Below are 12,636 nucleotides of genomic sequence, written 5' to 3' on the forward strand. Positions count from 1 at the left end.
TGCCCGTGAACGTGGCTTCGGGCTGCGGTCAGGAAACATCAAACTTCCTCAACATCGTCAAAGCCACCGCCCCCCCCCCCCCCAACCCCCCCCTTTCCCTCCTCCCCCCACCCCACCCCCCCCCCCCGGGGTGGGGATGACCCAGGCATCTGGAATTCCCCCACCCCCACCCCACCCCACCCCCTCGCCTCGCCTTTTCTGCTCCCCTGCCTTACCACCGCCCCCCCCCCCCCCCCCCCCCCCCCCGCCTCGCCGAGGCACCCAGGCGTTTTGGGGGACCCAGACATCGAGGTGACGTGTGTGTGTGTCCCCCCCCCGCATCCATCCGTGTCCGTCCCCCTGTCCCCCCCCGCCCCTCGCTGCTTTAACTAGAGGACCCAAGCACCCAGGAGGGGACCCAAGTGTCTGGGGGCACCCAACGTCCCACTAGGGTAGGTATGGGGTACGGGGGGGGGAGGGGGGGGTGCGGGAGGGGCACCCGGACGCCTGGGTCCCCTCCTGATCGCCTGGGTCCTTTGGGGGATATTGGGGGGGGGGGGGCAAAACAGGGGGGTCCCGGATATCTGGGTGGCCTCTGGGATTTTTTTTTGGGGGGGGGGCACGTGATGGAGTTGGGGGTGCTGGCTACCCGGATGCCCGTGTCCCCTGGGGGGGGGGGGGGCGCGGCGGGGGGAGGCGAGGGGGGGGCCCCGAAAGCGGGGTGGTGTTAGGGGGAGGGGGAGCTGGCCCGGATACCTGGGTGGGAGTGAAGGGATCTCCAGGCATCGGACCAGATCCAACACCCCCCCCCCAACCCCCACCCCAAACCCCTCAGGGACTCAGGCGTCCGGAGACCCAGACGTCTGTGCCCCCCACCCCCCCCCACCCCCCCCCCCTTGCAGGAACCAAGAATTAAACAAACAAGGGTGGCGCCACCCCACCCCACCCCATCCCACCCCCCCCCCCCGGACACCTGGGTCCGGCTTTGGGGAGTGGGAGGCGGGGGTGGAGAGCCCCGCCCGCCCGGATCCCCTTTGGGTAGGTGGGTTGGAGGAGGGTGAGGACCACCCACCCAGACGCCTGGGTCTTCTCCAAATCCCCCCCTCTTGGTCCGGTGGTTGGATCAGGAGAAGCCTCCTGAGATATCTGGGTTCCTCCCAGGGTATTTGGGTTCCTCTCCAGGTGGGTTCCTCTGCGGGTAGGACCCACAGCACCCAGCACCCACCCACCCAGCACCCAGCACCCACAGCCACCACCCCCCACCCCACCCCACCTCCTCCAACCCTCTTACGGGTCCACGTATCTCCCCAGGGTTGTCCTCCAACCATGCTGGTCCTCGCTGTCTACATCCTGACCTTCCTTGTGGGCTTCCCGGCCAACGTCTTCACCTTCGCCGCCCTCTTGGGCAAGGCCCGTCGGCGCGTCTCCTCCTCCGACATCCTTCTCCTCAACCTGACGGCTGCCGACCTTCTCCTCCTCCTCTTCCTCCCGTTCAAGATGGTTGAAGCAGCCGCTGACATGACCTGGCCCTTACCGGCTTTCCTCTGCCCGGTGGCCAACTTCTGCTTCTACTCCAGCATCTATCTCAGCAGCCTCTTCCTGACAGCCCTCAGCGTCGAGCGGTATCTTGGCGTCGTCTTCCCCCTCCAATACAAGGACCAGAGGAGACCGCGGTGGGCGATGGCCGCCAGCGTCGTCCTCTGGCTCTTGGCCTGTTCCCATTGCTCCATCGTCTTCGTGGCCCATTATCACGGTGGTAGGAACCAGCCCGCGGCCAACAGGGCCGTGGTCATCAGCTCCGATGGCCCCAAGATGTCTAACCCCGACGGCTTTGACCCCAACGACTTGACCGTCACCGGTCCTGATGGCTTCGACTCCAACGGCTTCAGCATCTCCAACCCTGGATACTCCGTCGCTGACGGCTTCACCCGCGATAGCTCTAAGATCTCCGCCGCTGACGACTTCAACCCCGGCAGTTCTGAGACCTCCAGCCCCAACGTCATCTCACCCGGGTCTTCAAGATCTCCGACCGTGGCGACTCCGAGACTACCCACGGCGCCACCTCCACCCGCGGGGCTCCAGGATCGCCAAGCCCAGCAGCCGCCTCTCCAAGATCTCCACCCCCAACAGCGCCGACGTCCAGGACAGCTCCAGCCCCAGCGATGCCTCCCAGACCTCCGACATCCCCAGTTCATCCCCTCCCAGCGTCCCTGATGGCTCCAAGGCCACCACCGCCTACAAGTGCTACGACAACTTCACCGGGGACCAGCTGAGCTTCGTCCTCCCGCTGCGCCTGGAGCTCTTCCTCGTCCTCTTCCTCCTGCCCTTCACCGTCACCATCTTCTGCTACATTAACTTCGTGCAGGCTCTCCTCGCCCGGCCAAATATCCCACTGGAGAAGAAGCAACGGGCCGTGGGCTTGGCCGTGGCCACCATGGTCAACTTTGGGGTCTGCTTCATGCCCTACAACATCTCGCACCTGGTGGGCTTCGTGGAGAAGAGGAGCCCGGAGTGGAGGGTCTACGTTTTGCTCCTCACCAGCCTCAACGCCGCTCTTGACCCCCTCATCTTCTACTTCTCCTCCACGGCGGTGCAGAGGGCCGTGGCCGGGGTGGCGGCGGCCGCGCGGGACAAGCTACGGGTCGCGGTGGGCTGGTGTTACAGGGCATATTCTCCTGAAGCCTCCCAGAATGAATCCGAGGGCTCGTTGACATGAAGCTTCTGGGACGGGGGCGTTGCGGGTGAACGGTCTCACCATGGGGGGTGGATTCGAGCGGGTGGGGGGGCTGGATTTGGGGTCGGGGCGGGGCAGGGGGGGGGGACGGGTCTGAAGGGCTTTGGCCAACGATGATGTTTCTAATGTCCTTGGGGTCATGGCCAACTTGACCCCATAGCATCGACCGGCACCGGCTCGCGGGAGAACCCGTAGGGCCGCGCAGAACTTAGACCCCGGGGGTTTGGGGTGCCGACATCGGCCACCACGCCACGGCGTCATCTCCAACCCCCGCGTGGCCACGGACAACTTGGACCCACGCTTTGAAGTTAACGGTCTCCAGAGGGTCTCCCGATCCCCACGGGGCCAAGATCCATGATGTCCGTGACCGCCCGGGTTGAAGGGTCTCCGTAGGTCGGCGGCCTCCACGGGGGCCGAAGGTCTGCCGTGGATCGAAAGGCCTCCGCGGGTCCGAGGGTCTGCGGCCGCCCCGAATTCCTCGGCCTCCCGCATCTCCGCCCTCCCCGCGCGTCCATCACCTCCTCGGGTCGAGAGCTTCCGGGGGGGGGGGGCCGAAGGGAGCCGTGGGTCAGCGGGCGCCCCTGTGGGTCGGGGAGCTCCGCGGAGCCAAGGTCGGTGTCGGTTGGTGGCCTCCGTGGGGTGGTCCTCCCTCTCCCCCCTCCCCCCCCAAAAAAAACCATGAGATATTTATTCAAGACCGTGGTCCAAGCGTCGTGAACGCCGAAGCCGGGGGGGTGGTGGTGGTGGGGGGGGAAGATCTTGACACCTGGGTGCTCCGGTGGGAAGGGGGTGCGAGGAACCCCTGGGAGACCGGGGGGGGGGGGACGGGGACACACGACCCTCACCCGAACCCCTTGGGTCCCCTCTACCGACGGGGCTCCGGCGCCATCTAGCGGCCCCATAGGGCGCCAGCGCACCCATCGTTGGGTGCTCCCCCACCCAACCCCACCCCAACCGGGGGTCCCCTGGCTGAAAGCACCCCAACTACACCCCCCACCCCCCCCAAAAAAAAAAAAGGGGGACCCGGGAGCTCGGGCTCATTTCCCTACAGGTCCCCAACATGCAAATGAGGATGCAAATGACCCCAGGGAGAAGCAGGAAAGTGCCTCAGCCCCACCCGGGGCACCTGGGTCCCTCCAGGCATTCCCCACCCCCCACCCCCCCACCCCGAGGGGCCATTTGGGGTGTCCCGGGGGGGGGGTGGGGGGGTGTACAATCGTCATTAGGACTAATTAAGGCGTCAACTCACCCCGGGTGTCGTTTTCATCTGCGCCGGCGTTAATTACTCGCCGTTAGCGTGAAAAAACCCTAGAAATTGTGCCCCAAAAATAAGGAAAACAATTAAAAATCCAACCCCAAATAAGGAGGAGAATATCACAAAGCCCCACCCCCCCCCCCCAAATTAAAAAATAGGAAATTAATTAGGCGTACGGAACGCGTAACAAGCTACGGCTTGGGTTTCATAAAGCCCTCCTCCGTTCCGCCCGATTAGCAGGAGAAAATGAGAAATCTGCCTTGAGAAATCAAAACCGGAACGCTCGTCGAGGGTGATGGACGCGTAGGCTCGCCGTAATCGTTATTTAATAGCTCACAGGCCCTAATTAAACCCAAACAATACGCAGCCAGTAATTAGGAACGGGGGGGGATCGAAGACAAATAAAAGTAGAAAACTGTTTGGGTGCAGTTAACGGATAAATCCCCCGTAATTGCAATTTAAAACCGGCGTTAATTACGCCCCGTTAGCGCTGAACTAATGATTGAAAATGCAGAATTTAGGATAAATACACCCAGAGCGCTAAGCGGGTTTAGCGTCGCCGTTTACGGTTTACAGTTAGGCTTCGGCTTACCGCTGGTGACCGGGTCTAACGGTTAGGCTTTAGGGGTAGGGTTGAGGTTAGCGCTCTGGCTAGGGGTTAGGACTAGAGTTAGGGTCTGGGGGCCGGTTTGGGGTCAGGTTTAGGGTCGAGTTAGGGTTTGGGATCAGGTTTAGGGTTGAGTTAGGGTGTGCGGTCCGGTTTAGGGTCAGGTTTAGGGTCGAGTTAGGGTTTGGGGTCAGGTTTAGGGTCAGGTTTAGGGTTGAGTTAGGGTTTGGGGTCAGGTTTAGGGTTGAGTTAGGGTGTGGGGTCTGGTTTAGGGTCAGGTTTAGGGTTGAGCTAGGGTGTGGGGGCTGGTTTAGGGTTGAGTTAGGGTGTGGGGGCTGGTTTAGGGTCAGGTTTAGGGTCGAGTTAGGGTTTGGGATCAGGTTTAGGGTTGAGTTAGGGTGTGCGGTCCGGTTTAGGGTCAGGTTTAGGGTCGAGTTAGGGTTTGGGGTCAGGTTTAGGGTCAGGTTTAGGGTTGAGTTAGGGTTTGGGGTCAGGTTTAGGGTTGAGTTAGGGTGTGGGGTCTGGTTTAGGGTCAGGTTTAGGGTTGAGCTAGGGTGTGGGGGCTGGTTTAGGGTTGAGTTTAGGGTGTGGGGGTCTGGTTTAGGGTCAGGTTTAGGGTCGAGTTAGGGTTTGGGGTCAGGTTTAGGGTTGAGTTAGGGTGTGGGGTCCGGTTTAGGGTCAGGTTTAGGGTTGAGTTAGGGTTTGGGGTCAGGTTTAGGGTTGAGTTAGGGTGTGGGGTCTGGTTTAGGGTCAGGTTTAGGGTTGAGCTAGGGTGTGGGGGCTGGTTTAGGGTTGAGTTAGGGTGTGGGGGCTGGTTTAGGGTCAGGTTTAGGGTCGAGTTAGGGTTTGGGGTCAGGTTTAGGGTTGAGTTAGGGTGTGGGGTCTGGTTTAGGGTCAGGTTTAGGGTCGAGTTAGGGTTTGGGGTCAGGTTTAGGGTCAGGTTTAGGGTTGAGTTAGGGTTTGGGGTCAGGTTTAGGGTTGAGTTAGGGTGTGGGGTCTGGTTTAGGGTCAGGTTTAGGGTTGAGTTACGGTTTGGGGTCAGGTTTAAGGTTGAGTTAGGGGTGTGGGGGCCGGTTTAGGGTCAGGCTTAGGGTTGAGTTAGGGTTTGGGGTCAGGTTTAGGGTTGAGTTAGGGTGTGCGGTCCGGTTAGGATCAGGTTTAGGGTTGAGTTAGGGTTTGGGGTCAGGTTTAGGGTCGAGTTAGGGTTTGGGGTGAGGTTTAGGGTTGAGTTAGGGTGTGCGGTCCGGTTTAGGATCAGGTTTAGGGTTGAGTTAGGGTTTGGGGTGAGGTTTAGGGTTGAGTTAGGGTTTGGGGTCAGGTTTAGGGTCGAGTTAGGGTTTGGGGTGAGGTTTAGGGTTGAGTTAGGGTGTGGGGTCTGGTTTAGGGTCAGGCTTAGGGTTGAATTAGGGTTTGGGGTCAGGTTTAGGGTTGAGTTAGGGTGTGGGGTCTGGTTTAGGGTCAGGTTTAGGGTTGAGTTAGGGTTTGGGGTCAGGTTTAGGGTCAGGTTTAGGGTTGAGCTAGGGTTTGGGGTGAGGTTTAGGGTTGAGTTAGGGTCTGGGGTCTGGTTTAGGGTCAGACTTAGGGTTGAGTTAGGCTGTGGGGTCCGGTTTAGGGTCGAGTTTAGGGTCGAGTTAGGGTTTGGGGTCAACGTTGGGTGTTAGGCTTAGTGTTAGGGTCACGCTAAGAGTTAACCTTCGCTACGGTTAAGTTTATGGTTGCGTTAGGTTTCGAGACGGGTTTGCAGTTAGGCTGAGCTTTGGGGTTAGAGTAAGGGTGAGTTTTACCATTAGGTTTAGGGTTGGGGCTAGCGGTTAGGGTTTAGGTTAGCCCTTAGGCTAGGAGTTTGGGCTAGGACTGGGGTTAGCGCTTAGGCTAGGAGTTGGGGCTGGGTACAATGGTTAGGGGGTAGGATGAGGGGGTAGGGCTTAGGATTTGGGCTTAGGATTTAGGATGAGGGTTTAGGATTTAGAATTTAGGATGAGGGCTTGGGGTTTAGGATTTGGGGTTAGGATTTAGGACGAGGGCTTGGATTTAGGACAAGGGCTTAGGATTTAGGATGAGGGCTTGGGGCTTAGGATTTGGGGTTAGGATTTAGGATGGGGGCTTGGGATTTAGGACGAGGGCTTAGGATTTGGCCTTAGGATTTAGGACGAGGGTTTAGGATTTAGGATTTAGGATGAGGGCTTGGGATTTAGGATGGAGGCTTGGGATTTGGGCTTAGGATTTAGGATGAGGGCTTGGGATTTAGGACGAGGGCTTAGGATTTGGGGTTAGATTTAGGATGAGGGCTTAGGATTTAGGATGGGGGGCTTGGGATTTAGGATTTGGGTTAAGATTTAGGATTTGGGTTTAGGATTTAGGACGAGGGCTTGGGATTTAGGATGGGGCTTGGGATTGGGGTTAGGATTTAGGATGAGGGCTTGGGATTTAGGATTTGGGGTTAAGATTTAGGATGAGGTCTTAGGATTTAGGACGAGGGCTTAGGATTTAGGATTTAGGATGGGGGCTTGGGATTTAGGATTTGGGGTTAAGATTTAGGATTTGGGGTTAGGATTTAGGACGAGGGCTTGGGATTTAGGACGAGGGCTTAGGCCAGCTCTCCTCGCCTCGAACGGGCCCCCGGGGCCTCCAGCCCTCGGGCGCGCAGTCGACGGTCGGATGGAACCGGTCAGAATCCCGAAACGCGTCGGTCGTCGCTTCCGCCGCTCGGCAGCTTCTCCGCGCCGCCCCCCCCCCGCCGCGCGGGAATCCAGCTGGGAGGGGAGACGTGCTCTTGGAGAGCAGCTCTCTGACCCTACACCCCAAATCCCAAGCCCCCGTCCTAAAGCCCAAGCCCTCGTCCTAAATCCCAAGCCCTCGTCCTAAATCCTAAGCCCAAATCCTAAGCCCTCATCCTAAATCCTAAGCCCCCATCCTAAATCCTAAGCCCAAATCCTAAGCCCCAAGCCCTCATCCTAAATCCTAAATCCTAAGCCCCCATCCTAAATCCCAAGCCCTCATCCTAAATCCTAAGCCCTAAGCCCCCATCCTAAATCCTAACCCCAAATCCCAAGCCCTCGTCCTAAATCCCAAGCCCTCGTCCTAAATCCTAAGCCCAAATCCTAAGCCCTCGTCCTAAATCCCAAGCCCTTATCCTAAATCCTAAGCCCAAATCCTAAGCCCCAAGCCCCCATCCTAAATCCTAAATCCTAAGGCCTCGTCCTAAATCCCAAGCCCTCATCCTAAATCCTAACCCCAAATCCTAAACCCTAAAACCTCATCCTGTATCCTAAATCCTCATCCTAAATCCTAAGCCCTAAGCCCCCATCCTAAATCCTAACCCCAAATCCCAAGCCCTCGTCCTAAATCCCAAGCCCTCGTCCTAAATCCTAAGCCCAAATCCTAAGCCCTCCTCCTAAATCCCAAGCCCTTGTCCTAAATCTGAACCCCAAATCCTAAGCCCTAAGACCTCATCCTAAATCCTAAATCCTCATCCTCATCCTAAATCCTAAACCCTAAGCCCTCGTCCTAAATCCTAACCCCAAAACCCAAGCCCTCGTCCTAAATCCCAAGCCCCCGTCCTAAATCCTAACTCCAAATCCTAAGGCCTCGTCCTAAATCCCAAGCCCTCGTCCTAAATCCTAACCCCAAATCCTAACCCCAAATCCTAAATCCCAAGCCCTCATCCTAAATCCTAACCCCAAACCCTAAGCCCTCATCCTAAATCCTAAATCCTCATCCTAAATCCTAAATCCCAAGCCCCCATCCTAAATCCTAAGCCCTCATCCTAAATCCTAACTCCAAATCCTAAGGCCTCGTCCTAAATCCCAAGCCCCTGTCCTAAATCCTAACCCCAAACCCTAAGCCCTCGTCCTAAATCCCAAGCCCCATCCTAAATCCTAAGCCCTCATCCTAAATCCTAAGCCCTCGTCCTAAATCCTAACTCCAAATCCTAAGGCCTCATCCTAAATCCCAAGCCCCCGTCCTATATCCTAACCCCAAACCCTAAGCCCTCGTCCTAAATCCCAAGCCCCCATCCTAAATCCTAAGCCCTTGTCCTAAATCCCAAGCCCTCATCCTAAATCCTAAATCCTCATCCTAAATCCTAAATCCCAAGCCCCCATCCTAAATCCTAAGCCCTCGTCCTAAATCCTAACCCAAACCCTAAGCCCTCATCCTAAATCCTAAATCCTCATCCTAAATCCTAAATCCCAAGCCCCCATCCTAAATCCTAAGCCCTCGTCCTAAATCCTAAGCCCAAATCCCAAGCCCTCATCCTAAATCCTAACCCCAAAACCCAAGCCCTCGTCCTAAATCCCAAGCCCCCGTCCTAATTCCTAACCCCAAATCCTAAACCCTAAGACCTCATCCTAAATCCTAAATCCCAAGCCCCCCATCCTAAATCCTAAGCCCTCGTCCTAATCCTAAGCCCAAATCCCAAGCCCTCATCCTAAATCCTAACCCCAAAACCCAAGCCCCCGTCCTAAATCCTAACCCCAAATCCTAAACCCTAAAACCTCATCCTAAATCCTAAATCCTAAACCCTTGTCCTAAATCCCAAGCCCCCATCCTAAATCCTAAGCCCCCGTCCTAAATCCTAACCCCAAATCCCGAGCCCTCGTCCTAAATCTCAAGCCCAAACCCTAAGGCTCCCCTAAGCCCCAGGCCTGAGCCTTCGGGGCGCTGTAGGTCGCGCTCCGGCCGGCCGCGGCTCTGTCCTCATCATCCAACCGCGAGGATCTCGTGCCGTCCCCGTCCCCCCGTCCCCGTCCCCGTCCCCGTCCCCCCCTTTTGGGGGGGGGGGGGGGGATCCCCGCCAACTGGCACGACGGCAGCGCCGGCGCCGGCACCGGCACGTTGCGGCCGAGGCTCCTCTCCCGCTCCTTCACCTTGACCTCTCGCCCATCCCAAATCCGACCCCTCCAGGCCAACACCCCCCCCCCCCCATTTTCCCCACGGGGCTCGGCGCCTTCGGAGGAGCTCGGGCGGCCTCCGGGCGCCGGCACCGGTGGCGGGACGTCGGCTCCGGCTCCGGCGCCGGCACGTTGCGGCCGAGGCTCCTCTCCCGCTCCTTCACCTTGACCTCTCGCCCATCCCAAATCCGACCCCTCCAGGCCAAACCCCCCCCCCATTTTCCCCACGGGGCTCGGCGCCTTCGGCGGAGCTCGGGCACCGGCGGGACGTCGGCTCCGGCACCGGCACCGGGACGTTGCGGCCGAGGCTCCTCTCCCGCTCCTTCACCTTGACCTCTCGCCCATCCCAAATCCGACCCCTCCAGGCCAACACCCCCCCCCCCCCCATTTTCCCCACGGGGCTCGGCGCCTTCGGCGGAGCTCGGGCACCGGCGGGACGTCGGCTCCGGCACCGGCACCGGGACGTTGCGGCCGAGGCTCCTCTCCCGCTCCTTCACCTTGACCTCTCGCCCATCCCAAATCCGACCCCTCCAGGCCAACACCCCCCCCCCATTTTCCCCACGGGGCTCGGCGCCTTCGGCGGAGTTCGGGCGCCGGCGGGATGGCGGCACCGGCACCGGCACCGGCACCGGCACGTTGCGGCCGAGGCTCCTCTCCCGCTCCTTCACCTTGACCTCTCGCCCATCCATCCGACCCCTCCAGGCCAAACCCCCCCCCACCCCCATTTTCCCCACGGGGCTCGGCGCCTTCGGAGGAGCTCGGGCACCGGCGGGACGTCGGCTCCGGCACCGGCACCGGCACCGGGACGTTGCGGCCGAGGCTCCTCTCCCGCTCCTTCACCTTGACCTCTCGCCCATCCCAAATCCGACCCCTCCAGGCCAACACCCCCCACCCCATTTTCCCCACGGGGCTCAGCGCCTTCGGCGGAGCCTCGGGCGCCAGCGGGACGTCGGCTCCGGCACCGGCACCGGCACCGGCACGTTGCGGCCGAGGCTCCTCTCCTGCTCCTTCACCTTGACCTCTCGCCCATCCCAAATCCGACCCCTCCAGGCCAACACCCCCCCCCCCCCAATTTTCCCCGCGGGGCTCGGCGCCTTCGGCGGAGCTCGGGCACCGGCGGGATGGCGGCACCGGCACCGGCACCGGCACGTTGCGGCCGAGGCTCCTCTCCCGCTCCTTCACCTTGACCTCTCGCCCATCCCAAATCCGACCCCTCCAGGCCAACACCCCCCCACACCCCATTTTCCCCACGGGCTCGGCGCCTTCGGAGGAGCTCGGGCGCTGGCGGGACGTCGGCTCCGGCACCGGCACCGGCACCGGCACCGGCACGTTGCGGCCGAGGCTCCTCTCCCGCTCCTTCACCTTGACCTCTCGCCCATCCCAAATCCGACCCCTCCAGGCCAACACCCCCCACCCCATTTTCCCCACGGGGCTCAGCGCCTTCGGCGGAGCTCGGGCGCCAGCGGGACGTCGGCTCCGGCACCGGCACCGGCACCGGCACGTTGCGGCCGAGGCTCCTCTCCTGCTCCTTCACCTTGACCTCTCGCCCATCCCAAATCCGACCCCTCCAGGCCAACACCCCCCCCCCCCCAATTTTCCCCGCGGGGCTCGGCGCCTTCGGCGGAGCTCGGGCACCGGCGGGATGGCGGCACCGGCACCGGCACCGGCACGTTGCGGCCGAGGCTCCTCTCCCGCTCCTTCACCTTGACCTCTCGCCCATCCCAAATCCGACCCCTCCAGGCCAACACCCCCCCCCACCCCATTTTCCCCACGGGGCTCGGCGCCTTCGGAGGAGCTCGGGCGGCCTCCGGGCGCCGGCACCGGTGGCGGGACGTCGGCTCCGGCGCCAGCACCGGGACATTGCGGCCGAGGCTCCTCTCCTGCTCCCTCACCTTGACCTCTCGCCCATCCCAAATCCGACCCCTCCAGGCCAAACCCCCCCCCCATTTTCCCCACGGGGCTCGGCGCCTTCGGCGGAGTTCGGGCGGCAGCGGGACGTCGGCTCCGGCACCGGCACCGGGACGTTGCGGCCGAGGCTCCTCTCCCGCTCCTTCACCTTGACCTCTCGCCCATCCCAAATCCGACCCCTCCAGGCCAACACCCCCCCCCCCATTTTCCCCACGGGGCTCGGCGCCTTCGGCGGAGTTCGGGCGCCGGCGGGATGGCGGCACCGGCACCGGCACCGGCACCGGCACGTTGCGGCCGAGGCTCCTCTCCCGCTCCTTCACCTTGACCTCTCGCCCATCCCAAATCCGACCCCTCCAGGCCAAACCCCCCCCCACCCCCATTTTCCCCACGGGGCTCGGCGCCTTCGGAGGAGCTCGGGCACCGGCGGGACGTCGGCTCCGGCACCGGCACCGGCACCGGGACGTTGCGGCCGAGGCTCCTCTCCCGCTCCTTCACCTTGACCTCTCGCCCATCCCAAATCCGACCCCTCCAGGCCAACACCCCCCCCACCCCATTTTCCCCACGGGGCTCGGCGCCTTCGGCGGAGCTCGGGCGCTGGCGGGACGTCGGCTCCGGCACCGGGCACCGGCACCGGCACGTTGCGGCCGAGGCTCCTCTCCCGCTCCTTCACCTTGACCTCTTGCCCATCCCAAATCCGACCCCTCCAGGCCAACACCCCCCCACCATTTTCCCCACGGGGCTCGGCGCCTTCGGAGGAGCTCGGGCACCGGCGGGATGGCGGCACCGGCACCGGCACGTTGCGGCCGAGGCTCCTCTCCCGCTCCTTCACCTTGACCTCTCGCCCATCCCAAATCCAACCCCTCCAGGCCAACACCCCCCCCACCCCATTTTCCCCACGGGGCTCGGCGCCTTCGGCGGAGTTCGGGCGCCGGCGGGACGCCGGCACCGGGACATCAGCTCCGGCATCGCCCGAGCTCCTCCGCTCGCCCACCCCCGGCTTCGGAGCCGGTTTTTCGTTTTGCGGGCGGCTCCTCGCCGGGGGCCACGGAGAAAAGAGCCCTAAAAAACACCCCCCCCCCCCCCCAAAAACCCCCCCCCCCAAACCCCCCCCCCAACGTTCGCCGCCGGCCGCGCCGCGCGAAAAACCGCCCCGAAGCGGGAAAATAGGAATTAAAATTATTTAATCGAGGTATTAATAGAGGCGGCGGCGCCCTTCTTGGGGGGGGGGGGGGGTCCCCCAATGTAGCTCTTCTATAGGGGA

The 12,636-nt window shown here is 61.4% G+C and overlaps 1 protein-coding gene across 1 annotated transcript; it reads left to right on the top strand.

Moving 5' to 3' along the window:
• Positions 1-1,305: 1,305 nt before the first annotated feature.
• Positions 1,306-2,695, top strand: LOC143171776 (free fatty acid receptor 2-like). The gene is made up of 2 exons (XM_076360856.1): positions 1,306-1,991; positions 2,062-2,695. Exons 1-2 carry the CDS (start codon positions 1,306-1,308, stop codon positions 2,693-2,695), a joined length of 1,320 nt encoding a protein of 439 aa, XP_076216971.1.
• Positions 2,696-12,636: the final 9,941 nt, after the last annotated feature.

Source organism: Aptenodytes patagonicus, chromosome 31 (assembly GCF_965638725.1).
Source record: "Aptenodytes patagonicus chromosome 31, bAptPat1.pri.cur, whole genome shotgun sequence".
NCBI lineage: Eukaryota > Metazoa > Chordata > Aves > Sphenisciformes > Spheniscidae > Aptenodytes > Aptenodytes patagonicus.

Coding starts and splice junctions, on each gene's coding strand:
- LOC143171776 (XM_076360856.1), top strand. CDS start 1,306: ATGCTGGTCCTCGCTGTCTACATCCTGACCTTCCTTGTGGGCTTCCCG. Junction 1,992..2,061: donor CCCAACGTCATCTCACCCGG/GTCTTCAAGATC, acceptor GCGGGGCTCCAG/GATCGCCAAGCCCAGCAGCC.